This window comes from Heterocephalus glaber, unplaced genomic scaffold (genome assembly GCF_053883595.1).
Source record: "Heterocephalus glaber isolate CG9 unplaced genomic scaffold, H.glaber_assembly_v1.0 deba00001781, whole genome shotgun sequence".
NCBI classification, from domain to species: Eukaryota; Metazoa; Chordata; class Mammalia; order Rodentia; family Bathyergidae; genus Heterocephalus; species Heterocephalus glaber.
The window spans coordinates 889479-916418 of NW_028258467.1; the positions used below are offsets into that span (position 1 = coordinate 889479).

General features: G+C 45.7%; 1 protein-coding gene across 1 annotated transcript in view; it reads right to left on the reverse strand.

Annotated features, from left to right (window-relative positions):
• The window catches only part of Cltcl1 (clathrin heavy chain like 1), a 130409-nt gene that overhangs the window by 6826 nt on the left and 96643 nt on the right, over positions 1–26940 (reverse strand). The window contains 10 exon segments of the mRNA XM_087202782.1: positions 571–744; positions 953–1059; positions 1419–1554; positions 5192–5341; positions 5424–5591; positions 7369–7476; positions 9089–9253; positions 16103–16260; positions 16892–17084; positions 26505–26688. Of these exon segments, the coding sequence (XP_087058908.1) occupies positions 571–744; positions 953–1059; positions 1419–1554; positions 5192–5341; positions 5424–5591; positions 7369–7476; positions 9089–9253; positions 16103–16260; positions 16892–17084; positions 26505–26688 (1543 nt within the window).

Here is a 26940-nt window from a genome sequence, read left to right on the forward strand (position 1 = left end):
CTCACTGGCAGAAACAATTGGTTTGAACATAATTTTAATTTAGTTCTTTAAAGTCTATGATCTTGATAGGAAAATTAAAGTGGGTAACTAGCAGTGGATCTTAAACTGGGTGTGGTCGTACACCTATAATCCCAGCACTCAGAAAGCTAAGGCAGGAGTACTGCAGTGAGTCGGAGACCAGGCTGGGCTACACAGTGAGTTCAAGGCCACCTTAACTACACAGTGACCCCTGTCTCAAACACAAAACAAAACAAAACTGCCACACTGTTTAGGAAGAGTAAAACTCATGTACCTGCTGGAGAAGAATCAACTCCATGACTCTAAGAGCTGTTCAACCCAAATCATTTCTAAGGTGCCTGAGATCTCTCCCAGCTTTCAATTAATGTTCTAAAAACAATCCTCCCTTAACATCAACTTTCTAACCCACCTCAAGGATCTCCTGGTAAAACTCAGAGCTAGGTCTTAGGGAGATGGAAAGGGTGTGAGCTTCCCTATTGCACCTCCCTCAAGGCATCAGGAAACATAGCAAAGTGGCTGGGCCAAAAGGAAAAAGGCTGTGGGGCCACCAACCTTGTAGAGATGGTCCTTCTTGCAGAGTTCCACGCTCTGAGTCCACTGGTTGTTGCCTTTATACAGATAGGCTGCAATGCGCCTGAATTCCATCAGCTGGTGCTTCTCCAGCTGCTGAGCCAGGTTGATGTTGTCGAAGTTGTCATAGGCATCAACAGATACCCTCCTCAAGCCCTAGGAAGACAGGCTTTCTGTGAGGTAGGAATCATGGTGAGACAGCTTGCCTGCATTGTGAGCAGGCACCCGGAATTACAGAAAGACCCCTGCCCACCTGCCTACTGGTGCCCACAAGCCCTCCTACGGAGCACAGCCTGCTGTCGGAATGGACTGGCAGGTATAAAGAGGGGCCCAACAGCATCTGAGCTGCCTTATTCACATCCACCTGATAATCTTCTTCCTCTGTCAGCAGGTGGTTTAGTGCCTCATTCACACTCTTCTTGTTGTGGCTCTGGACTGACCGCAAGTAAGGCTTCACTAGAGGCAACTGGCCTGCCTGACTAGTTGGGAAAATGGTCAAGGCTCTTGGTCTGGGTAGGGGGTGCCCAGAACACACCAACGAGAGGGGTAGGTAGGCATAGGTTAGTCTAGGAGCCACAGGGCACATTCCAGACAACTAGGACCAACAGGCCTACACACAATGATACAAAAAGGACGGTTTGGACCACTCAGTCAACACTATTTCATTTGTGGATAGGGATGGGAATACAAACTTGTACCTGAAGCCTAAAGCAGCCTGATAAACTGAACATGGAAATTTCAAAACCTGTTTAAGAAGGTGCTACCTTCCAAGTGGCCTCAGCAGAGCTTGCCTGACACCTCTTCTCTTCAGACATGGGGTTCTGGGCAACTCAGCTTTGAAAAGAAGCTGACTGTCCTGGTGTGGTCTAGCCAAGATGACAGCACCAGCAGTAGGTCATTTATGAGCAGTGGCTTGTAATCCAAGTAGAACTGCAGGGCTTTGTAATAGAGCTCCACATTGGCCACCTGGAAGGGGGCAAAGCTGAGGATCAGTCTCTGTCCTGCCTCCAGATACCCCAGCTCCACTGCGCCACCTTCTGGCTTTTGTTCAAACGGCACTTTAGCAGTGAGACCTATCTTGACACCCCACATAACTGAAGACCCAGACATATTCCCTCCCATTTTTCTTGGTATTTTTCTCAACAGAAATATGATACCCTGTGGATTCCTGTTTCTTGTCTGCCTCATCCAAGCAGCTACACCAATATATGGTACAAGACTGACGCTCAATCAGTAGCAGATGCTCCAGCTGTTGAGTAAATGAAATATACTAAGCCAGAATAAACCCAAACATCAAAACGAAGAAACACAATGTTTTATTCAAGGAGATGCCTCCCTCCAGCCCTCCCTGTTCTGCAAGCATGTTGGCAATGCATCCTATTACATCTCCAGTGCTTTTAACCCAAACACTGTGACACTCTGACCCTAATGAACCCAACAGTAGCCAAAGGCCAACGGGCACCCACAGGAGAGGACTAGTCATTCTGGGTGGACAAGACTACATATCTCTTTCTCCTTTGACTTGCTGCCATTCTCTTGCTGACTGCAGCATGATGCCCAAGGACTCCACAGAGCTCTGCTGTTCAGGGAGCAAGGTAGTTCTTGGCCTCTGGAAGGGAATGACCCAGGACAGCATGATGTATGTCCACATGAGCAAGCAGGGGTACTGGAGTGTGTATGGGACATGACCAGTGCTACAGCCATGCCAGGGGCGAAGGATGGGTACCATGGGAACCTCCAATGCTGGATTTAGTGATCCAGCAGTTGTGTGGGGTCTGGTGAGGTATGCAGACCAGAAGGTTGGAGAGGAGTGCCATTGTGGCCCTCTATGGTTTACCAACCACTTTAGCCTCTCTCACTTTATGCTTTCATTTTTGTTTTTCCTTTCCCTTTTAGTATTTGGAATTAAACCTAGGGCCTTCACACTAAGCTAAATCCCCAGCCCTTTTGATACTTTTTTTTCTTTTGTTTTGTTTTGGTACTGGGGATCAAACTCAGGACCTTACAGGTCCACTCCACGGTGCCACTCAGCTAAATCCCCAGGCCTCTTTTGGTTTTTTGAGGCAGGGTCTCACTATGTAGCTCAGGCTGGCTTTGAACTCACTATGTAGTCCAGGCTGACCTCGAACTTGCAGTGATCCTCCTGCTTTAGCCTCCTGAGTGCTAGGATTACAGGCCTGTGGTATCATGCCCAGCTTATTTTTTATTTTGAGACAGGTCTAAATTGTTCAGGATGAACTTAGATCCCCTGCTTTAGTTGCCCAGAGTGCTGGGATTACAGCACCTGGCTATGCTTTCCCTCTTATGCTGGAGCACTTGCTGTCACCAGAGATTCTGACAAGGTCTCTAGCACTAGCCCCATGGGCACAGAGTAGAGCAGTGGGAGTGTTACAATGCTCCCCCTGTGCAAAGGCCTCCCCCCCGCCTTGGTTCCCTGGATGCTGTGGATATGGTAACATTAGATTTCAGGGACTTGTCATCCTTTCAGGCTAGTCCTTTTACCAAGTCATCTAACAAGCAGAAGGAGCAGTGAGGATGTCCCACAGGATGAGGTGTGCCGGTAGATTTCAAGTTCACCTTTCCTGACAATTCACCTTGTCTTAAGTCCCATTGGCCTTGTGTGCCAACCAAACAGTGCTTCAGGATAACTGTGGGACAAGAGAATGGTGTACAGGAACACACATGTCTCTCTAAGGCTCTCACAACAGGTCATGTGGGCTGGTAGAATTAACGGTGGTGGTCACTGAAACCAGGTACCACTAGCCCTGCCTTTCCCCCCACAGGCACCTGGGATGATGGACATTCTCAGCCCTGTTAAACAAGTCCACATGCATACGAGGCTGTCGTATGACCCTCTGGGTGGTACAATTAGCCACACTCCCACTGAAGTCACTGGTGCTAAGGTGCAAGGATCTGGAACCCTCTATCACTCCAGAGTTCTGTGGGTTCTATGGACCATCTGGCACACCTGCTGTTCTGCCTAGGGAGCACTGCCATTTGTGCAGTGCTATTCCCTGGAGCCATGCTGGAACACATCCTAGGTGAGGTTGCTGGCCACGCAAAGGATCAGGAACACCACAGTGGCTGTGCCCAGTAGAGCTGTGCTGAGGGCATCAAGCACATCATGTCCACTGTGCCCCAAAAGCTCAGAGGGTAGGACTACTTTTCAGTTTTGTAGAAAATTAAGATTTGGAGATTTTGTAATGAGCTCCAGGGTGATCACCTGGTGTGCTCCTAATGACAGCATCTTACTATGTATGAAAAGTAGCCCCTGTATTGAGGCCCCTGCCACTGACCACTTGGTAGGGAGGAACCACTGTGTCCGTTTCACTGATGGTATAACTGAAGTCTACAGTGATGATGTTCCTGGGCCACAGTGATACAGATGGTGAGTGATATAGCCAGAATGCCAACCCCATCTTTATCAGCAAGACCCCTGCTTGGCCTGTCACTGCCTAGCCAGGTATTGGGTAGACTGCATAGCATCTTGGCTTCTGTGTCTGTAACACAGACTGAATGTCACCCCTGACTGGTCCCCCACACAGGCTAGTGTCTTATTTGACTGGGAATGTCATTTTTATATTGTTTGTCCTTCACATTATGAGCTGATATGACATGTCTCCCACACAGCAGAGTGTGGAAGAAGCTTTGTGTATCATACAAAAAAGGGACTTTTTTGTTTGAGACCCATGGATGGCAGATGTGAGATATTGCTCTTTACATGACTGGCTTTATATGTCCTGTTATGTTATGTACACTAAGAAAGAAGCATTGCCACTTCAACTGTGGCATGTCATTTTAAATATCTGAGGGGTTAGACAGAAAAAGTACCCATAGAATAGATTAGGTATGGATTGTGCAGCTACCTGGAATGGGCCACAGCAGTGTGTTACCTGCCTATGTTCTACCAGAAACCTGCAGATCCTCCACAAGGTGAGCTGCCCCATCAGAGGCTTCCAACTTCCACACTACCCATGTCAGGTAACATGGATAGCCATGACCAAGAACCTTGTAAATGTGGTGCTTGACCTGAAGGATGACTCTTTCAGATAGTTCCCAGGAGACACAGGGGCCAAAGACCTCCCTTGGCACCCTAGCCACCACCCACACTCACTGCACTAGCTGCACATGGAAGAGAAGATCCCCGAGGAAGGCAATAATTGCCAGAAAGCCCTGCCCCTGACTGGAGAGTGGTGGCACCAGATGAAGTCAGGATGCTTCCTTTTCACTGGGAGATAGCAAAGGGGAGAGGCTGGTAGGCCAATTATTTACCCCAAGACACTGGGAACAAAATAAAGACACCTGGGAACTGATGACAGAATTTCATTCCCTCCTCCTAATTTGCATGCAGAGTTGAGGAGAGGACAGGTCCTGAGGCTGCACACTCTCAGACCAGAAACATACAGTAGCAATGGCTTGCTTGATGCTGCCACCCAAACTTGACACCGCCTGACAGTTGTGGCACCTAATAGCGTTCAGGGTCCTGGTTAGCCCAAAGAGACTAAAGGAGTACTCTTCCTCTAGAGCTGGCAGTTTTGTGTCCCCCACACCCAGAACACAGCCTGGCAGTGGCAGGCAGGCACTGGTGCTCTGCATTGCTTACCTTGGCAATGATATCTTTGAACTGATTTTCTTTCCAGGCCTCAGTGGGGTGACTCATCATTGTAAGGATGGCATTATCGTACTCCTCACGTTTGTCATAGAGAAACACCAGCTCTATCCAGAGGTGTACCTGCTCTGCGGCCCTCTGAACCTGAATAGGGAGGGCACAGGTGAGAACTGGCATGTGTTACTTGAAGACTTGGGAGCCAGAACCTTGAGGAGGGCACAGGTACCTTTGGGATGTTGACCCAAGACCAGAAGAGTTCCAGGTGCTCTGGCATCTTTTGCGGCTTGAACTTGGAGTACAGGATGACCAGCTCCATGAACATGCCCATGTGGGCCTGTTCCAGGCCCAGGGCTGCCTCCAGGAGGGAGATGACCTCCTCAAAGTAGCCACGATCCTGGCAGACCAACACCCACATATAGGCCAAATGAACTGTGCACCTCCCTGCAGTCAGACCCATACCAAAGACAGGGCAAGCACACGCCAAGTGCAGTGACTGTGAATGATCGTGAGGAGATACAAAGAAATGCCAATTACACCATTTCACTTAGTAACTAGTTGGATCACATTGGGTCAGCTGTTGGGAAATGGCTCATAACACTGCAATTCTCAAGTTTAAGTATAAATTAGTATTGCTTTAAAAAAAATTTTTTTTGGAGACAGGGTCTTGCTGTGTAGCCTAGGCTGACCTCAAACTCCTAATCCTCTTGCCTCAGCCTTCTGAATGCTGGAGTTACAGGTGTGCAGACACCATGCCCAGCTTAGTGTTGCCATTTTTATGACAAGAAATGTGAAAAATATAAAACAGAAAATGAGTGTAAAAGGGTCTGAGTATGATTTGTTTTAATCTCTGTCTTCACAGTGCACTCCTTTTGGAACCCCGACTTCAATAAGCTAACTCCACTCAGAATGCAACCATTGTCCCCTCTTGTCATGTGACTATGTCCCCAGTTGTGATGGCCAGCTGTTTGCATTCAGCCCCAGTCCTCTCAGCCATGCTCCTTGGATAAGTCAAGTCTTGGTCACAGACTGAAAACCATGCCGGAGTCCTGGAGAAACACCAACCACTTGCACTATGTCCCTGTACATTATGACCAAAGACCTGGAGAGGGCCCACTGCAGGGACCACCTCACACTTTTCCTCCACCCCCAGACACCTTCCACGCCTCCATTCTTATACCCTTGCCTGGAACATTTGCACACTCTCAGGCACTCTGCCTGTGCTCTTGCCTAGCACCCACTAGTTATGGCTCTACACTCCACCAGTCATCTACCAAGGCCAATATTCTAGTGACTTCTTTCTCCACAGACGGCCTTCAGAAAACATTCTGATTTTCTTTCTTTGGTGCCAGGGATTGAACTCAGGACCTTGAGCTTGTGAGGCAAGTGGCAGAACCACTGAGCTAAATCCCTGGCCTTATTCTCTGATTTTCCTGCCTAGAACCCTCTTATCTTGACCCCTTGTCACTTCCCAACTACCATACCACTTTTCTACTCCTCTCTGTAGAAAAATTATCCCCCAAAAGATGTGTTCCTATGTTGCTCCTGGCTTTCTCTAGTACCCCCTCAACTCTTACCCTGTTGTCTCTCCTGAGCTGGCTCAAGCCCCCTCCATGCTACTTTTCACTCAGGGAAGTAGGACTAGATAGCCTGGGACTCTCAACACACGGACGATGTGTAGTAGCCACTCTACTGTAGAGCCCATTTAAAATGTGAACAGTGCCCTGCCTGCCAATCGTATGCTCCTGGGACCCCCTCTTGTGTGTGCTTGTCCTTAGGGCATCTTATCCTCACACATACTATGGGCTGCACACAGTGGCTCTGTCCTGACTTGCCCAGTATTGCCAGCAAGTTTTCTATGGAATGTCCCTGTTATGTAAGCCACTTAGCTTCTGAAGGTCCAGATACAAGAGGAGAGAGAACATTTTGTAAAAGCCCAATACCAGCCAACGTGAGGCCCAGAGAAGCTAAAAAGACACTGTGAATTTAACTTATAAATTAGTTGACTGCACATGGAAGGGATCTTTCCTACAGACACGATGCTTTGTGAAGGATGCACACCTCTTCTCTAAATGGAATGTTGTTGGTGATTGTCATGTACTAAGGTAGCAACTCTCCCTTTATTTGGAGTGTTGATATCACTCATCATCTGCATTCCTGGCAGAACTCCTCACCTGGTAATAATTTATCAGCTCCTCCAGCTCATCTGCATGAATGACAATGTGAAGGCCACACAGCTGTGCAAGGCAGAACTCCTGCCCATCTACGCAGGCAAAAGATACCTAGGGAAGGGGGTCGGAGTGAGTGTACCTAAGACAGGACTCAGCTCCACAGCAGTGCATGTAACTGGAAAAGCAGAAATACCAGAGAAAGAGACTTTATAAGCAAACAAGGGGTTCTGAACAAGTACATTACTGTAAGCTGCCCAAGACTAGAAGAAAAATTACATTAATCATCTGCAGGCCAAGGAAGTGTTTGAGACCATGGAAGAAAGCATAAGTATTGCTTCCCAAGCCCTGAGATGTGGAGGTTGGTTTAGGTGACCAAAGAGTCATGTTGGAATTTGAGATTTGGGGTTTCAAAAGGGTTTAAGACAGCTCAAAAATAACTATCATCAGAACATGCTGTATCTGAGGGTAGTTTACATAGGAGGAGCATGCCAAATGGTACTTTCGTTGTCTGCACTGTACTATATATGTTCCACATTATAACAGGAGTGAAGAAGTGAAGCAGGTCCCTGTACAGAGGAGCCTTGGAACTGAGATTCTTACAAGGGCTAACTGGACCACACTGGGCCAAAACCAGAGCTGAGCTTGCTGCAGCCTCCCTACTTTCCTCACCCTCTATAGACAGCCCATGTTCTCAAAATGGATAAAGCAGAACATGCAGATAAACAAAATAATCACATAACCCAGTTGTCATTAACTTGAGACAATCTCTGGCCTATTATTTTCAAGTGTGAAATATACACTAACACCCTTCCAACTCTCATACACATCATGGATTTTATTATACACTGCTTGACAAAACATTTCTCCCATGTTACTGGAAACATCTTTTCTTGTGACTGCCTATTCGTTGTTTTTGTTTTTTAAGACAAGGTCTCACTATGTAGGTCAGGATGGCCTTGAACTCACTATGTAGCCCAGGAAGGCCTCAAATTTGAGGTGATCCTCCTGTCTCAGGCTCCCAAGTGCTGGGATTACAGGTATGCACCTGGCTGACAGCCGAGTCATTTTTTCTTTCTTTTATTTTTTTGCAACCGGAGATCGAACTTGGGACCTTGCAGTTGGAAGGCAGGCAGCGGAACCACTGAGCTAAATCCCCGGCCCTGTCGATTCATTTTGAAAAGTGGAACGGAGTCCACATGTACGAAATTACATAACCAAGGCCTTAATATTTAACATTTAAACTATTTGAATCTTTTGTCGATGCTTCAGAGGTTCATCTCTTTACAAAATCTTGTGCACTTACAGACAATTCTGATTTATGAGAGCTACTCTACCAATTTGCCACAAAAGACCAAGAATGCCAATGTCTAGTAACTATGCTATTAGGCAGACATATTTAGGGAGTGGTGTGGTAAGACTTACAATGCTGAAAATTCCATGTTATTAAGATAGCTTTGAGAGCTGGTCTGACATGCAGTTGTCCAAGGCCTTTGCCTCCCATCACCCATATTAGGGCCGGGGATTTAGCTCAGTGGTTCCGCTCCCATCACCCATATTAGCATATGAGGCTCTCTGAGTCATCCCAGAGGACTGAGATCCCTGCTTGAACCAGAGGTCTGCACCTGTACTCATGTTGTTTGGCAGAAGAATGGAGGGTACAACAGGAAGGACAGGAGAGAATGCCTGTCAGAAAGTGCTCCCTAGTAGGCTTTCTACAGCTTACCTCCTTCCAGGTCCAGGTGCTGTTGGCCTTGTGGCTGCTGTCCATTGCTGCCTGATACTCACCAAGGTGGACCAAGGTGGAAGCCAGGTGGGCAAAGTTAGAAACACTGCTATACAGCAGCTTGGCAGCCTCATACATGCCCTCTTCATAACAGCAGTCTCCAACCTATGGACAATTGGGGGCTCTAGTGAGATACTTACATGTGAGGATTTCTCTAGACTTGGTATTTTTCTGTTTGCTGAGAAGCATTTTTTTTTCTTTTTATTATGATGCTGGGGATGGAACTTGGGGCTTCATGCATGCTACACAAGCTTTCTATCACTAAGCTACATTCACAGCCCTCAGAAGAAACATTTTTCTAATCAGAGTCCTCAGAAGGTGAAGCAGGTCTCCCATCCATGGACACCCTCCCCTCCCCCTACTCTGGGTAGTCTCTGCATTCCAGCACCTCTCAGGCCCTGGATGTCACCTTCCACACCTGAACCCCTCTGGCCAGGCTGAGGAGGTGTGCTCCTTGCTGCTTCTGGCTGTTACCTTTTCTCCCCACTATAAACTGCTGACTGTGAATCTTGGGTCAGGCATCACCATGCTGCCACTTACAGATATTCCTCATTCCCTGACAATCTCTTTGACTTGCTCTGCTCAAAAGACCTTGTCTTCCTCATGACAGTAACCAGTCACAGCCATAGCCATACCTTAAACCTTGTCAGAGTGCTGCTAACTCAGGGCCTTCTACCAGTTACCTACTTTCTGCCCAGCCCCTACTCCAGTCCAGCTCACTGTCATTGTCCCAAACACCTCAACTCCACCAACTGAGTGACTCCACTGATTCCCGACTACCCCTACCACTGTCTGTGGCAGCTTACACGAGTTACCCAGCTGGGAGCTACACTCAAGCTGTGCAGCTCTTGGCATTCACCCTCAACTGTCTTGGTTGCTTTCAGTCCTGTCAGAGCTAATTCTGTATTCCCTAGCTGGGCCTATAGAGCTACACATAGACAGCAGAAGCCCAAAGTGCTGACAGGTCACTGAATTCATGATCATGAACCTCAGACAACCTTGCCATACTACCAATCTTTCTTCCTTAACCCATGTCCTCTCCTGGACAGCACCCTTGTCTCTTCTCTCCTCAAATCTCCGTTTCTCAAGGTAAGTACCTGGCTTTCTATTTGAGAAAATAGACACCATCAGAGCAGTTCCACAGCATCAGACTGGCTGTCCACTTGCCCACATGACCAATGCCAACTGCACTGGTGCACCTGACCCCCAATTTATTCTGCTCCATTTCAGGATCCCAGCCTTTATCAGTATCACCCTCTGTACAAGACCACTCCTGCAACCTTATGGAACTACTGTCCTCTTCCCAGCTTGAAACAAAACATTAAAAAACACAGCTCCTTCTAGCCTTACCTTTCCATCTTCCTTCCATGTGTTCTCTTCAATTAGGCTCTTGCCCCTGACTCTGTGACAGGTCTTTCCCTCTCCAGATGCCAATGCAGTGTCTAAGACACTTCTGTGTGCTTCTGCACCCTTGGGCTACTTCCCACTTCTACTTCTCCCTGCTGCCAGGTTGTGGGTGCCCAACCTCTGTCTATGGGCCATGCCACCTCAACTCATACCCCTACTGCTATATCCACTGTGTGGGAGATCTTGGGAAGGGGGAATGGCAGTGAGCTTTGCCTGTGCACTGCAGGCTGCTATGTGCGTATCTGTTGTCTGGACTTCTCTGAAACCTAACTCCTCCAGCTGGCTGCACACAACCACTGGACATCTGGCTGAGGTCAGCCCTGACAGCCTAGATAATCCTTATTCTGTTTCTACCTCCCCAGGTACAACCCCAAAACATGGACTCAGCCTTGTCTCTCTGTTCTTTTTTGGTACTGGGGATTGAACTTGGGTCCTTGTGCTTGAGCAGCAGGTGGTGAAACCACTGAGCTAAATCCCCGGCCCCGCCTCTCTGTTCTTATAACGACATCATTAGCAAACCTGTCAGTTGTGCCTCAGCCATGTCCACAGGTGACTGTGCTTTGCCACTCATCTTGACTACTTTCTGTGTTCAGTAATCATCAATGTGTTCCTACGCTCCTCACTTGCTCCCCCCCTCATGTAGAGCAGATCACATGATTCTTCTGCTGGAAACCCAGAGGAGAGTCAGAGTCTTGACAATGAGCCCTGACTCGTGGAGGCTAATAACTCCTTTCCGTCTACTGCCTTTTCCACTTGGGCTCAAAGGCTCCAGCCACCTTGACCCTCTCCACTTGGTTCCTGCACACTCCATAAGATCTCTGCATTCTCATCATTCTGTCTGCTCTTAAGAGCTCCCTGCAGAGGGATGAGGACTCAGTCCTTACATAGAAGCCCAATTTAACATTGGAATGCCCACCTGCCCACCCCCAGCTCCCTGCCTTTCCCTCTTCACACTTAAACATTTAATATTCCATTATGTCTTTTTTTTGGTGCTGGGGATCAAACTCAGGTCCTTGCACTTGCAAGGCAGGCGGCGGAACCACTGAGCTAAATTCCCAGCCCTCCATTATGTCTTTTATGTGGGCATAGATTTGACTTCTATTTTCACTCCTGCATCTAGAGCTTCACAGTCTAGCTCACAGAAGCTCAGTAACAGTTCGTTGAATAAATAAATGAAGTATTATATTAAGCTCTGATCATTGAAGACTCAGGACACACCCAGACTTGACCCTCAGATTTAGCAATATAGAAACCACCCGAGACCTGGACAAGAGCAGTTTCAGAACCTGATGGGAGCACGGGGCTGATTAGAGGGGCGACAAATTGAAGAGAGGGAGATAGACAACTGTCCCAATGGATTTTGCTCTAAAGGCAGAGAAATGGAGGCAAAGAGAAGAGAGGATTTGGGGGTCAAGAGAGAGGTATTGAGCCAGGTGCAGTGGTGCAGGCAGGCCTGTGATTCCAGCAATCTGGGAGGCTGAGGCAGGAGGATCGTAAGTTTCAGCCCAGCCCGGGGAACTTAGTGATTTAAGTGAGACTTCATCTCAAAATAAAAAATCAGAAAAGGGGCTGAGGATGTAGCTCAGTGTGAAAGTCATGAGTTCTATCCCCAGGTACCACAAAAGAGAGAGAGAAAGATATTAAAACAGGAAAATAACATGGTGTTATTGTTTTTTTTGGTACTGGGGATTGAACTCAGGACCTGGCGCTTGCAAGGCAGGTGGCAGCACCACTGAGTTAAATTTTCTAATAAATTTGTTTTTTACTATAAAAAAAAAGACTCAGGGCACATGGAAAATGAATAGAATGATATAATAAAGATGGAGTTGACAGATATCAAACTGGGAAATACATGCAAATGGGTGATAGGCTGGACTTGGCCTCCAGGCTGATGGACACAGAAGGCAGGCTTGCCAGGCCTTGGGCCAAAGTGACCACAGAGGCAGAGATCCCCTCCTCTGTAGCCCAGCAGCCATGTGGGACAAATCTCCCACTCTACTTGGGAGTGCTTCACACTCAGGAGGACCTGGTATTAATTCAAAGTGGGAGTTTGGGCACAATTTTATTATATAACATTTTATTAATTTTGTGCCTATGAAGTCAATTTTTGGAATTATGTGATCACTGACTGGAAAAAAAACTTGTAAATATAAGCAAGTAAAAGAAAAATAATAAGATACTGCCAATTCCATATCCCTGAGTTGTTCCGAGTTCCCACTGTGGGCATTTTTCCAGTCATATATGTTTATTGTATCATATGTGCCATTTTCACCCTGCTTGAACTTGATTTGAAAGGCTTCTGTTTATCAACTGGATTCTAGATAGTTTGAAAGGTTGTACTATATTCCACCAGTGGATGTTGTTAATTACTTCCTTTTGTTAGATACTGGTCATTTAAAAAAAAATTCTTTTATTGGTACATTTTAGGTATACAATATGTTTACATTCATCTTTGGGTGCTTGTACCTGTACATGATGTATCTTGGTTCTTATTTTTTTCCCCATTACCTGTGCACCCTTCACCCCCTCCACCCTTCCCCATTTACATAGATTTCGCTTCCATTTTTTTTCTTTTCTCATAATTTTTCTTTTTCCTTCTTTCCTTTCCCCTTCCCCTCCCACCACCCCTACACCTTTGGACCTTTTCCTATTTCAAATTATCAATTATTCATTTTAATCCTTATTTACACTTTCAGTTTCTCACATTAGAGAAACTATTCGGATTTACACGTGTGTCCTATTTATTTCACTTAAGAGTATGGCCTCAATATGCATCCATTCAGCTATAAATGTCTCTAGTTTCTCATTCTTTACGGCTGAGTAGTACTCCATTTTATTAAAAAACCATATCTTTTTTATCCAGTTTCCAGGTGATGGGCATGTGGGCTGTTTCCAAGCTTCAGTTATTAAAAACTGTGCCGCTATAAACATGGATGCACATATATTGCTGTGGTATGATTCTTTTAATTCTTTGGGGAAGATCCCCAGCAGGGGAATAGCTGGGTCAAATGGGACTTCTAGCCCTAGTTCTTTGAGGTATCTCCATACTGATTTCCACAGTGGTTGCACCAATCTGCACTCCCACCAGCAATGGAGAAGGGTTCCTTTCTCCCCACAACCCCACCAGCATTTGTTACTGGTTGATTTCTTAATAGCAGCCATTCTTTCTGGGGTGAGGTGGAATCTCAGTGTTGTTTTCATCTGCGTCTCTCGAATGAACAGTGATGTGGTCAATTTTTATTAGTATAAATCATGGTGTGATGTTTAAACATGTTCACAATGGGGCCATAATTTGTATGTCTCTCTGCTAGGCAGCTCTGATTTGAATTGACTATCCCATTAGGCAACTTGAACCACTGGTGTTACATGTATGACTGTACCATCAGGCAGCTTGTACCCCTTTCTCAGGGAGGTCTTTGATGAAAATAATGCAAAGAAGGGCCGGGGATTTAGCTCAGTGGCACTGCGCCTGCCTTGCAAGTGCAAGGTCCTGAGTTCGATCCCCTGTACCACGCCCCTAAAAAAAAGTAGAAAAAAAGAAAATAATGCAAAGAAAGGCATTAACTTAGCAGACCAGATGCCATCATATTACATTCCTTAAGGAAAACATTAAAAGGAATAAAAATTGTATTACAGCTAATTTGTGGTATAGCAGTTGGACATGCATATTATATACACCAGCAATGCGGTACTTGTAAGATTTCCATGTTAAAATTTAGAGAATTAATTATTGATAATCTATTAACCCATGAAGAAATGCCATGGGTACAAATTACTCAGAAATAACATTCACTTTATAAAGCTTATTTAGAATCAGAGAAACGCACACAAGCAATGTAGAGAATGTTATCAAAAATTATCTGAAAAAATGGGTGCTCCTGTGGCCATAAAAAAGCCAAACACATTATAATGTTTTATATTCTCTGCATAAATCAGCTGCCTTTATGAATAAAACTTTTTTTTTTTTTTTTTGGTACCAGGGATCGAACTCGGGTCCTTGTGCTTGCGCAGCAGGTGGTAAAACCACTGAACTAAATCCCTGGCCCTATGAATAAAACATTTTAAAGAAATTCACAAATATAAATAAATTTAATGAAATTAATTTGTTGATTATTGTAGTAATTTTCATTTTATTTATTTATTATTTTGGGGGGGTACGGGGGATTAAACTCAGGACCTTGCACTTGTAAGGCAGGCAGCAGAACCACTAAGCTAAATCCCTGGCCCTCCTGTAGTAATTTTTAATTGGCATGAATAGTACTGATATTTATATTTGGGTAGTAATTATTTAAATTCAAGCAACTAACTAGATTCCATCCATTTATAGACTCTTTATAAATTTTATTAATAAAAAGACTGATAAAAGTGATTAGATCTGATGGGATGGTCATGCATGTATCACCAGTGGTTCAAGGTGGTGTAAATGAACTGATATTTTCCTTTGTACTTTCTCTATATGCTTAAAAACTCCTTTGTTATCCAAAGATTCAAATACTATTTCAAATAAATTTTATTAAAGAAATACACTCAGTTTTTACTTTTAATTATTTTATCTGGAATTTTATTTAAAGAATTATATGATGAACTTTTCATCCCTTTCAAAATGTTAACCTAGTTTTCAACAATTAGAACTTATTTTGAAATAAAAATTCAAAACACTTTTGTGTTATTTATTTCAACAAACTATGTGTCCTCTTTCATTTGTACTACTGTAGAGTTAGAATAATTTTCATTATCCCTTTGCCTCTCTTTATCACTTTTTCCAGGGGATAGTATTTTACTTGCATGGCAGACTTTATTATTAATTAGATCTTTCTTTTATTTAGTATTATTTTCAGTTAGGGTTTATTTAAACATTTTGGTTTTATTTCCTTTTAAAAAGGAATGTCTGCTGGGCATGGTGGCACACACCTGAAATCCCAGCACTTGAGAGGTTGAGGCAGGAGGATTGTCTTGAGTTTGAGGCCAGCCTGAACCACATAGTGAGACCTTGTCTAGAAAAAAAGGGGGGTGGGATGGCTTTTTGCATTTTTCTTCATTATTTTATCTGGTCATTGTGGGCATATGGGAAAGTTGCTAATTTTCAATATATATCTTCCAGGTATCCGGATTATTAAATGTGAGTTAGGTAGTTCGTTTTGTTTTCTTATGGTAAACAGAACACCTGCATGTTAAGTCCTAACATCCTAACATCTTCTCCTCTAAGAGAGCCGTTTTTCTTTTTCTTTTTTTTCCTTTTTTTTTGGAGACAGAATCTCACTATGTAGCTCAGGCTGGCCCTGAGCTCACAGCAATTCTCCTGCCTCAGCCTCCCCAGTGCTAGGATTACAAGCATGCACCACCACACCTGGCAAGGAGGGCCATTCTCATGTGCACAGCCATGGCAAGTCAAATTCCACAGGGTCTAATTTCCATCAATCACAGCAAGAAGTTATGTACTTCTGTGTGTGGCTTGTTTCCCATCATCATGAATTTGTATAACTCTAAGGAGGATTCCTAGCCAAAGTATGGCTGTGGTAGTTCCTGTCCCAAGGGGGCCCAACTTACCTGCTGGATGTTGGCATTGTTGGGGCCATTAATGCAATCTTCTAGCTCAGATAGACGGGCAGTTTTAGCCAATGCAAAAATAAATTCAGTTTCTATACAGGACTCATGGTTCTTCTTCTGGGCCATTTGTAGGAATTACACTAGATCTTCCCAGTTGTCTAAGTGCAGAAAAAAAGACAAATTAGCCCAGAGATAATCATTTTAAACCAAGGCTCAGTTTCTCCTGTTTTGTCCTCAGCCAGACATGTTTATCCTTCTGGTCATGTCTCGTGATAGCTCAGGCATCAGGTTAAGTCTACAAAGTCTTGGCTTTTCCCAGTAAATAAAGCCCTATCCAAGGAGGGAGAAAGGGAAGTGGTAGGGCTACAGGTGAGTTACTCCTTGGGATAGGAGTCTCCTTGTCCCCAAGCAAAGACTTCACTAGGCACTGGGATGCTTACTCTAGTCCCTGGAGAGGTTAATGCCACAATCAACTAGATACACCAGAAGAATATCCCCAAGAAACTGAGGATGAGTCACTGACCTTAGAATTATTACAACTGTAGTTACTGATTATGTCTAAACTGCCTAATCTTATAAAAAAGGACAACAGTCAACTGGACTGCAGAGCTAGTACCACTAACAGAGTAATATTTATCTCAGACTCTTTTGGAAAACTTTTACTTACTATGTTCTGTGATTTCTCTGGATGCAAAATACACTGAGATTCCTGGGAATCTCTCCAACATCTTGCCTTGGCCATGCATCACACCAGTGAGAAGCAGGGCCCTGGAGAGGGTATTCACTTACTGCTCTTGTTGGCTGCCTGAACCACCTCTAGGTAAGAGACAGGGTCATCTGCCCTGATGTAGGAGTTGATGGCTTCCTTCACCAAGTCCTTTTTGAGTTGGGCTTGGGCCAGCTGACTCCACACAGCAGGCTCATTACATCTCTCAGCAAACTCATACGCTTGGTCTAGGTTTCCAATGTGCTCCATCAGGACCTGGGGTCATAGAAGTACTGGCATTGGTCACAACACCTTGTCAGCTCCAAGGAGCAATTGTTTTTGTTTGTTTGGTACCGTGGATCGAACTTGGGACCTTGCGCTTGCAAGGCAGGCAGCGGAACCACTGAGCTATATCCCTGGCCCCTTAGGACCAAATGTTTTGTTTGGTTGCTTATTCTGTGTAAGTTGCAAGATAATTTAATTCAGTGCAAAGAAACTGGGCACTAAGTATTTCTTAGATGAATGAATTGACAGAGACAAGAGACATTGTAGAGGGAAGGTGGTTGTGGTGGGGGTCCCAGACAGAGAAGAGATAAACTAACAAAAGCATAAAGAAAGAGCTGAACATGAACCTGGTGTCAGGTACCAAAGTCGAGGAGGGTGCTGCGGAGTGGAAGGGACATTAGCAGAGAAGGTAAAGGCAAGTAGGCAACCAATTTGGAGGAGCAGAGAGGAGCAAAGCATCCAAGAGAAGATGCACTGGATGACTGAAGTATAAGACATCTCTAGTGATGACAAAGGCCTCCAGTGAGAAAGGAAATGAAAACTCCTCCTGTTGTGGAAGATGTAAGTATGAGCACAGCTGTAATGCAAACTCACAAGAGCAAGACAATCTTGGAAGGCCCTGCCAAACCTCTCTGCTCCCCCTTCATTGCCCTCTGCTTGTGTCTGGCTGTTTCCTTAGTAACCATGGCTACTGTTTCCCCTTCCTAAAGAAACATAGAGATATAAAAACGGGAGTAAATTTCTGTTTGGTGCTCTTGAGGTGATGTGAATCCCTTGCTAAGCCACCGGCTAATAAAAGCCGCTTTTTGCTCCTACTCCATGTCAGGTGGTCTATCCAGGAATCTCACACAATGGTTATGCTTCATTTGGCAAGACAATCAGGAAGGTTTGGGGTCTGGCACAGTCACCAGTGGCTGACTGCCTCTCCCATGGGTGAAGCAGGGGAGTTCAGCCCGCTGGATGACAAGCTCCTGCTGAGTGTGTGACCACAGATTGTTTCCTGTCATGTGGGAGGTCTCCCTGTATGACTGGCTGGGGCACCCCAGCTGACTGCCTGAGGCAGGCTCACATGGAGACACTCACATGCTTTTGGCAGATGTCTGAATCACAGTAAGGTTGAAGGGCCCCAATTCAGGGAAGAGATCCAAGGAGGGATCTCCAGAGAGGGCTGATCACCCTCAGTATTCCCGACTAGCTGCCACAGTGCAGTTAAACCAGAGCACTTTAGGCTGCTATTGGCAGGTGGGAGTGATATTTGCTGGCTTGGTTCTGTGAGTGCTTGTGTGTGAATGAGATGGACATCACATTCCTAACTACTGCTGGGGTGTACAGGGCTGAAGTGAGTGCAGAGTCCCGAGCTGTGGTTCCGGGGCTACCTTATACAGCTTTGGGCAGCACTAAGGTAACAGTGAGGATCATTGGCTTGCCAATGCTAAGAGGAGCCTGAAATATCTTTACGAGGAGACTGGTAGGTGATGGACAAAGCAATTGGAGTCTTGTTTGTTGTCTATTTTTGTGGAAGGTAAAACCATGGGTTGGGGCCAAAGTAAGAACACCCCATTTGAGATCATGATCAGAAACTTCAAGATCTGATTTACTGGGGACTATGGTCAGAAGTTCACTCCAGGAAAGCTTAGAACCCTTTGTGAAATAGACTGGCCAACCTTTCAGGTTGGATGGCCCTCGGAGGGCTCATTTGAGGAAATTTTAATCATGACAGTATGGCAAGCTGTAGGAACTCCTGGGCACCCAGACCAATTTCCATATAGATACCTGGCTACCCTTAGTTCTCTGTCCACCACCTTGGTTGAGGGAGCCCCTTTTCTGAGTTCTGCTTGCCACAACGGCCCATCTAAACTGGCAGAAGTCTCCCAAAAACCTCACCTATTTTTGAGGGTAACTTGGACAATTTGCGATTAAATATGATGAGCCCCCTCCCTCCCCATAAACCTTCCACTCCTAGACCAACCTTCCTTCTTCTTTTTTTTTTTTTTTTTTGGTACCGGGGATCGAACTTGGGTCCTTGCGCTTGCACAGCAGGCGGTGGAACCACTGAGCTAAATCCCCAGCCCTCAACCTTCCTTCTATGGGCAACCGACACCAGCTTCACCTCCAGGTCCATTAGCTTCAAGACCCTTGGCCCCAACAGAGGCTGGTCCTTCTAGCTTCATGATGGCCTCCATGCCAATTGCAGTCTCAGAGCTGTGAAAGAGCAGCTCCCCACTGAGGACCCGAATTGGAACTCCAACAACCCCAACAAGACGGCCCCACTAATTGACTATCACAATGCCTTGCTGCAGGGACTAAAGCAAGGAGGTCAAACAGTGACCCATATTGCCAAGGGAAATGAGGTGCTACAGAAGCCAGATAAGAGTATCTTTCTAGAATGACTTTGAGACTTATAGCACCTACACCCCCTCTGACCCAGAAGCTGCTATAAACCAGCAGATGGTCAACACCACCTTTGTGAGCCTGAGAGCCAGCAACCTCCATCAGAAACTCCAAAAGACAGAGGGCTTTGCAGCGGTGAACATGGCCCAGCTGTTAGAGCTCACCAAGAAAGTGTTCGTGAACTGAGATTTAGAGGACAAGAGAGAAGCCAACTGGCAAATGAAAAGAAAAGTTGATCTCTTTGTGGTGGCCCTGAGCAGACCATTCACAAGAGACCAATCAAGGAGACTGAAGGAAGGGGAAGGGATCCCCTCACAACTCATGTCTGCCTCTGGAGAAAGATCAATGCACCTATTGCAGAGAGAGAAGGGACTACAAGTGGGAGTTTCCAAAGTTGAAGAAAAAGATGGCTGAAAACCCTGAAGAATGAGAAGACACTTCCTCTGTCTTTGCTGTGGGAAAGAATTCCCTGTGTGAAGACTGAGGGGGAAAAGGCTCCCAAGCCCCCTTGGGCCCATTGTCGGCATGAAAGTGAGGGAAAAACCAGTAGGATTCCTGATTGACACTGGAGCTGACCACTCTGTGACAGTCTCCACCAGGTCTTTTAGTAGTAACACAATTGACATCAAAGGGGCCACAGGACAAACTAAGGCACAAGCCTTCTGGCAGCCATGGACTTGTGAAATAGGGGGCCACAAGGTGGTCCATCAGTTCTTGTACATGCCTGACTGTCCAGGTTCCCTCTTAGGGAGAGATTTGTTGGCCAAGTTAAGGGCCAAAATTGATTTTAGGGACAGAGAAATGTACTTTGAACTGCCACCTCCGCAGATGATCTTGGCCTTGACTGTCCCCCAGGAAGAAGAGTGGAGACTCCACAACCAACCAACCCTGAAGGCCCCTGAGAAAAACCCAGACTTGGCTCAAAGGGGGCCTCAGGTATGGGCAGAAGACAATCTGCCAGAATTGGCAACAGACCAACCTCTAGTCAAAGTAAAACTTAATTAAGCCCAGAGCCATGCCCATTGCCCAGTGACAGAATCCCTTTCCCTGAGAGGCCCAACAGGGGATCCAATTACACCTTGAAAGACTTCTAAATTATGGAATCCCCATTCCCTTCCAGTCACCCTGGAACATACCCTTCCTCTCAGCCAAGAAAGGAAACTCTGGAGACTACCATCCTGTCCAGGACCTGCAGGTAATAAATGAGGCTACGGTGACCCTGCATCCCACCATCCTGAATCCCTACACTCTCCTGGGACTGTTGCCAGCTTCAGTGGGATGGTTTACTTGCTTGGATCTGAAAGATGCCTTCTTCTGCATCCAGCTAGCCCTGGAGAGCCAACCCGTTTTTGCCTTCCAATGGAGATCAACTAGCACTGGGCAACATGACTAGCTTACTTGCTAAAGACTTTGTTTTGGATTTTGGTTTTTTGTTTTATTTTGTTTTGGGTACCGGGGATCAAACTCAGGACCTTGTGGATGCGAGGCAGGTGCAGTGCCACTGAGCTAAATCCTCGGCCAATGACCAGCTTACTTGGATAAGGCTGCTGCAGGGATTCAAGAACTCCTCAACTGTCTTCAGGGAGGTGTTGGCCCGAGACCTTCAACTGTTCCCAGAACAGGACTTGGGGTACACCTTGCTACAGTATGTTGATGACCTTTTCCTAGGGCATGAGACCCCTGAAGGTTGTAGAAAGGGCACCGAAGAGCTGCTTGGACACTTGTGCTGAAATGGATATAAAGTGTTCTGAAAAAAGGCGCAACTATGCTGTACAGAGGTGAAGTATCTGGGATTCTACTTGCACAAGAGGGAAAGAAAACTGGGGGAGCCCAGAAGACGATGATACAAAATATGCCCGAACCCACGACTCAGAGGCAACTGCGAGTGTTTTTGGGAGCTGCAGGGCTCTGTAGGATATGGATCCCTAACTCTGCCATCCTAGCTAAACCTTCCTATGAAGTCACAAAGTAGGGAGAAAAAGATTCCCTGACCTGGGACAAAGAAGAACAGACTGCTTTCAAGACCGTAAAGGAAAAGCTCCAGGAAGCACCAGCTTTGCACCTCCCCAATCAGAGTAAGCCTTTCACTCTAAGTGACTGCATGAAAGAAAACCACAGTAGGAGTGCTAGTACAGATCCTTGGTTGCTGGGAAAGACCGGTGGCCTACTTATTCAAGAAACTAGATGGAATTGCACAAGAGTGGCCTCCCTGTGCAAAGGCCCTGGCCACAATTGCTCTCTTGAACAAAGAGGCTAACAAACTGATTTTAGGCCAGGACCTATGGTGCGAGTCCCACATGCTATGGTCACCCTTATGAACGTTAAAGGTCACTACTGGCTCACCAATTTGCACCTGACCCAGTACCAAAGTTTGCTCTGTGGGAACCTTTGAATTAGGGTGGAAGTCTCTTAACAACCTAAACCCAGCTACCCTCCTTCCCCAGCCAGAAGGCCCCATACATGATTATGAAGAGACCACAGAACCAGTTTATTCCAGCTGGCTAGATCTGTGAGACCAAACCTCTCTTGGAGTTCTTTGTGGATGGCCACATAGACAAGGCTGGGAAACAGAAGGCCAGTTACCAGGTTGTGACTCTAGAAGAGGTTGTAGAGTCCCAACCACTAACCCAAGGAACTTCTGCTAAGAGGGCTAAACACACTGCCCTAACTCATGCATTAGAATTAGGAAAAGGAAAGAGACTGAATGTTTACACAGACTTGCTACACATTCCTAACTTTGCACGTACATGGTGCCCTCTAGTGAGAAAGAGGGTTACTTACACCAGGGGGAAAAGAAATTAAGTATTGCCAGGACATACTTCAACTCCTAGAAGTGGTCTTGGCTCCAAAAGAAGTTGCAGATGTCCATGGCAGTGGACATCAAAAGGGAAAACCTAAGCTAGGTAATAACATGGTCAACCAAGAAGTCAAGGCTGCAAGTTTAAGGCCAGACATCATACTCCTTCCCTTGATACCTTGAGAAGGATATGAAAAACAATAATACACTTCAGAGGAGATTTAATGGGTTTCACAGGAAGGAGAAATCAAAAGGATTTCAAAAGAAAGAAGGAGAAATCAAAGGATCTGGTTTCCAGATGGCTGAACTGTGGTACCATATTCTATGTGAGGCCTCAATTAGTATAAGCCACGTATGAAAATACCCCTACCTACAAAGAGAAAAATTAGAGGCTTTTGGCTGTTACTTTTATATCCCGATTGACAGCTCTGATCAAAAAAACTTCAGTTGGGTGTAACGTGTGCAACACAATCCAAAGACAACACCAGGTGTCCTGGTGGAGGTCCAAAGGATTGGGGCAGCACCTTTTGAAGATATCCAGGTTGACTTTACAGAACTATCAAGTGGTTATGGTCTGCACTTAATTCAACTGGGTAGAAGCCTTCCCTTGTCAGACAGAGAAAGCCAAACAAGTGACATGGAAATTGCTATAAGAAATCATTCCCTGCTATGGGCTTCCATGAAGAATAGGATCAGACAACAGTCCAGCCTTTGTGGCAACAGTGGTCCAAGGGGTGGTGAAGGCCTTGGGAATTAACTGGAATTTACATGCAGCCTACCAGTCCCAGAGCTCAGGAAAGGTAGTGAAGATGTATAGAACCCTAAAAGCATGGCTGGGAAAACTCTGCGAAGAGGCTGGACTCACTTGGGTCCAGGCCTTGCCCATTGTGCTTCTCTGTTTTGAGATTTTTTTTTTTTGGTACCGGGGATCAAACTCGGGTCCTTGCGCTTATGCAGCAGGCAGCAAAACCACTGAGCTAAATCCCCGGCCCTGTGCTTCTCTGGACATGTTGCACTCCCCACAAGAGAACAGGCTATTCACCCTATAAGCTTCTGTTTGCCAGGCCACACCCTGTCCTGAGAGGACCAGAATAGCCTATAAGGACATTAGAAGAAACAACCTTAAAAAGATAACTGATTGAACTAGGAAAGGTTTACCAAAAGATAGCCTCTTGGGCCTTAGAAAGGGCCCCTGTTATCATTCTAGTCAACTCTACCCCTTCTCTTTCCAAGAGATTCAGTTTGGGTAAAAGACTGGTGACAAGACAGCCTTAAGCCCAAATGAAAAATAAAGGGAGTTGTCAACCATAGTTGGGTGAAAATGGCCGTGACTCCAGAGTGGAGGTGTTCCAGAGACCCTCATCACGACACCAAGGTCATCTTGACCCAGAGGGGAACCACGCCATAATTGACAGAAGACATCAGCTCTGCTCTAGTCACTCCGGGAGCTGATTAGTCTACACAATGCAGAAGCCTGAGGACACCGCTGATAGCAGGACTACATACCTTTGTGACTATCTGCAATGAACTGTCATCCCTTGCTTTTAATTACTTTAGAGTCTGTCTCTCTGCTTTTTGCTATTGCCCTTGCTGAGACTGCCCCAGCTGATTGGAAATGTGGTGAGAGGTGTTTGGCAGCCTCACCTTTTTCTTTTTCTTTTTTTGGTACTGGGGATTAAATTCGGGTCCTTGCGCTTGCAAGGCAGGTGGTGGCACCACTGAGCTAAATTCCTGACCCACTGTTCTGCTTTTCTATACCTACTATGTTTATGAAGGAGAAATTACCAGAACCTGTGCCCACAGGTTGACTACATATAAGATCTAGAAGCCTAAGGGTGGTGCCCCACCCATTTGCTTTAACCCAGTGATAGAAACTAGTTGGGAGTTTGAGCTCTATGCTAGATATCCCAAGGGAAACATTATTTTTTCAGCTAGTTAGTCTAAATGACCCTAAAATAGGACCCTTGATAAACAAAACCATGAGATCAAGGCCTGGAGAGCTAGTAACTTCCTATTTTGATGCTTGCATGGCCATCAGTTCAACCACCACAAAGAAGGATATCTATCATCTGGCATGTGGGGGCCTAGGATGGAAAAGAGAGTATAGCACAAATAACAAATACATGTGCACCTGGAGCAATCACCTGTGGTGGAAGTGAGGTAGGTATGAACATGTAGATGACTTTGGGTGTCCCTGGTGGGGCTATGTGAGGTAGGCCACCTGGCAGATGGGGTCTCCCTTAAAGAAATGGCCAGCTCCAACTCCTCGAAAACTCGGAACATGTAACCCAGCCACTTTAAACATCTTAGACCCTCAAAATCCAGAATGGAAAAAAGGAAAAACCTTTTGGCTTTGGACAGATGGGAGAGGTGATGACCTGGGAACATTCTTCCTTATTATAAGGCTCACGTATTCCCCAGCCACCTCCAGCTTCTGGGTCTTTCATTCCTTTTATGAGGAAATGACTTGACCTCTGCCACAGATCCCCTCCATAACCTGAAACTTCTTCATGGGATTAGCAGAAAGCATAGTACATTTGCTGAATGTTACATCATGCTATGTCTGCGGGGGAACTCTGGTAGGGGAATCAGTGGCCATGGGAGGCTAGGGAATGGGACCCTGCTGAAAACAAAACTCTAGCATTGGAAGAAGACAAAAAGGATAGGAATATAAAACCTTCTTTACAAGGAAGCAACCTGTGGATACTTAAGACTAGCATCATACTTGAAAGGGAAAAGAATTCCAGGTCCAAGATGGAGAACTGACTTGCTTCTGACAAAGGTTCTATAATGAGGCTAAAAAGAGCACAGAATGATGGGGAAATGAAACCGAGATTAATTCCTTAGCTCAATTTCCTAATCTGAGCCCAGAATGGAAAAACATAACTGCCTCCATCCACTGGTCTGCACCCAAAGGGTTATACTGAATATGTGGGAAGAGGGCGTATGCCCAACTTCCAATCAACTGGGCAGGAAGCTGTATCTTGGGGACTGTTAAGACCTCCTTCTTCCTTCTGCCCCTCCACCAAGGAGAACTACCAGGATGCCTCCTGCATATTTCCTCCTGTGCGAAGAGAAACATAGTACTAAGCAATTAGATGATGAGTGGCCTCCAGAGAGAATAGTTCAGTACTATGGGCCAGCCACATGGTCTGAGGATGGACTGTGGGGATACAGAACCCCCATTTATATGCTAAACAAAATAATTCAGCTACAACCTGTGCTGGAAATTATAACCACTGAACCTGCTTGCTAAACAACAAAGATCTGAAATGCAGTATATCAAAACAGACTGGCCATAGATTACCTGTTAGTCAAAGAAGGGTGAGTTTGTGGAAAGTTCAATCTAATTGTTGCCTCCAGATACATGATCAGAGGCAAGTAATAAAAGAGATCATCAAAAAAATTCAAGAGTTAGCCCTAGGGCTGGGGATTTAGCTCAGTGGCACCATGCCTCCCTTGAAAGCACAAGGTCCTGAGTTCGAACCCCGGTACTGGGAAAAAAAAAAGTTAGCCCATGTACCAGTCCAGACCTAGAAAGGATGGATGGTTCTCAGCTCTAGGAGGTTTTAAGACAATGACAGGAGGTTTTTTTGCTATTATGGGAATCTGCCTACTTATCCCTTGCCTGTTACCCACAGCAATGCAGGCTCTAAACCCCGTTATAGAAACCACAAATAGACCGGAAAACAACCTCCAGGGTTTTATGTACTAAAGGATATCAGTCTGTGGAAGATCTCATACAGATAAGACTTTGATAATACGAGTTGGTATGGAAAGTGAAGCTCTTCAGTAAGAGCCTCAAAGGGAGGAATGAGAGAGGAAACTGAAATTTCTCCGTTGTGGGAGATATATTGTAACTATGACCACTACTCTAATGTAAACTCACTAAAGCAAGATGATATTGGAAAGCCCTGACAAACCTCCCTGCTCCCCCTTCACTGCCCCTCTGCTTGGTCTGGATGTTTCCTCAGCATCCACAGCTGCTGTTTCCCCTACCCATAGAAACATAGAGATATAAAAATGGGAGTAAACTTCTGTTTGGTGCTCTTGAGGTGATTTGAATCCCTTGCTGAGCCACTGGCTAATAAAGCCACTTTATGTTCCAACTATGTGTCTGATGGTCTGTCTGAGAATCTCACACAGTGGTCACAATTCATCAGGAGGCATGTGCAGAGCAGCACAGGATGCTAGGGCCTAACAAGACTGCTTGCAGCACCCACCTGGATCGCTGAGGCATTGACATCAAACTTGTGGAAGATAGCAAAGGCCTCCTCATACAGTGCACTGCTGATGGCGATGCCTGCAATGTCAGGGGCATCATAGTTGTCCAGGCGACTGATGTACTCCATGACCCATGTGTGATCTGCCTTGATGGCGGTCAGGATCAGCAGATTTTGGAGATTCCTGTGAAGATGGGGCGGTCAGTATGGTGTCTAGGAATGAATGCCGCACACAGCATTCTTCAGAAGGTCAGGCAGCCCAAGACAAAGAACTTTTTTTTGAGATACTGGGGATTGAACCTAGAGCCTTCAAACTGAGTTACATTCCCTGCCCTTTTTATTTATTGAGACAAGGTCTTGTTAAGTCACCAAATTGCCTAGCCTAGGTTCAAACTGAGTCCTCCTGCCTCAGTCTCCCATACATAACACATACATG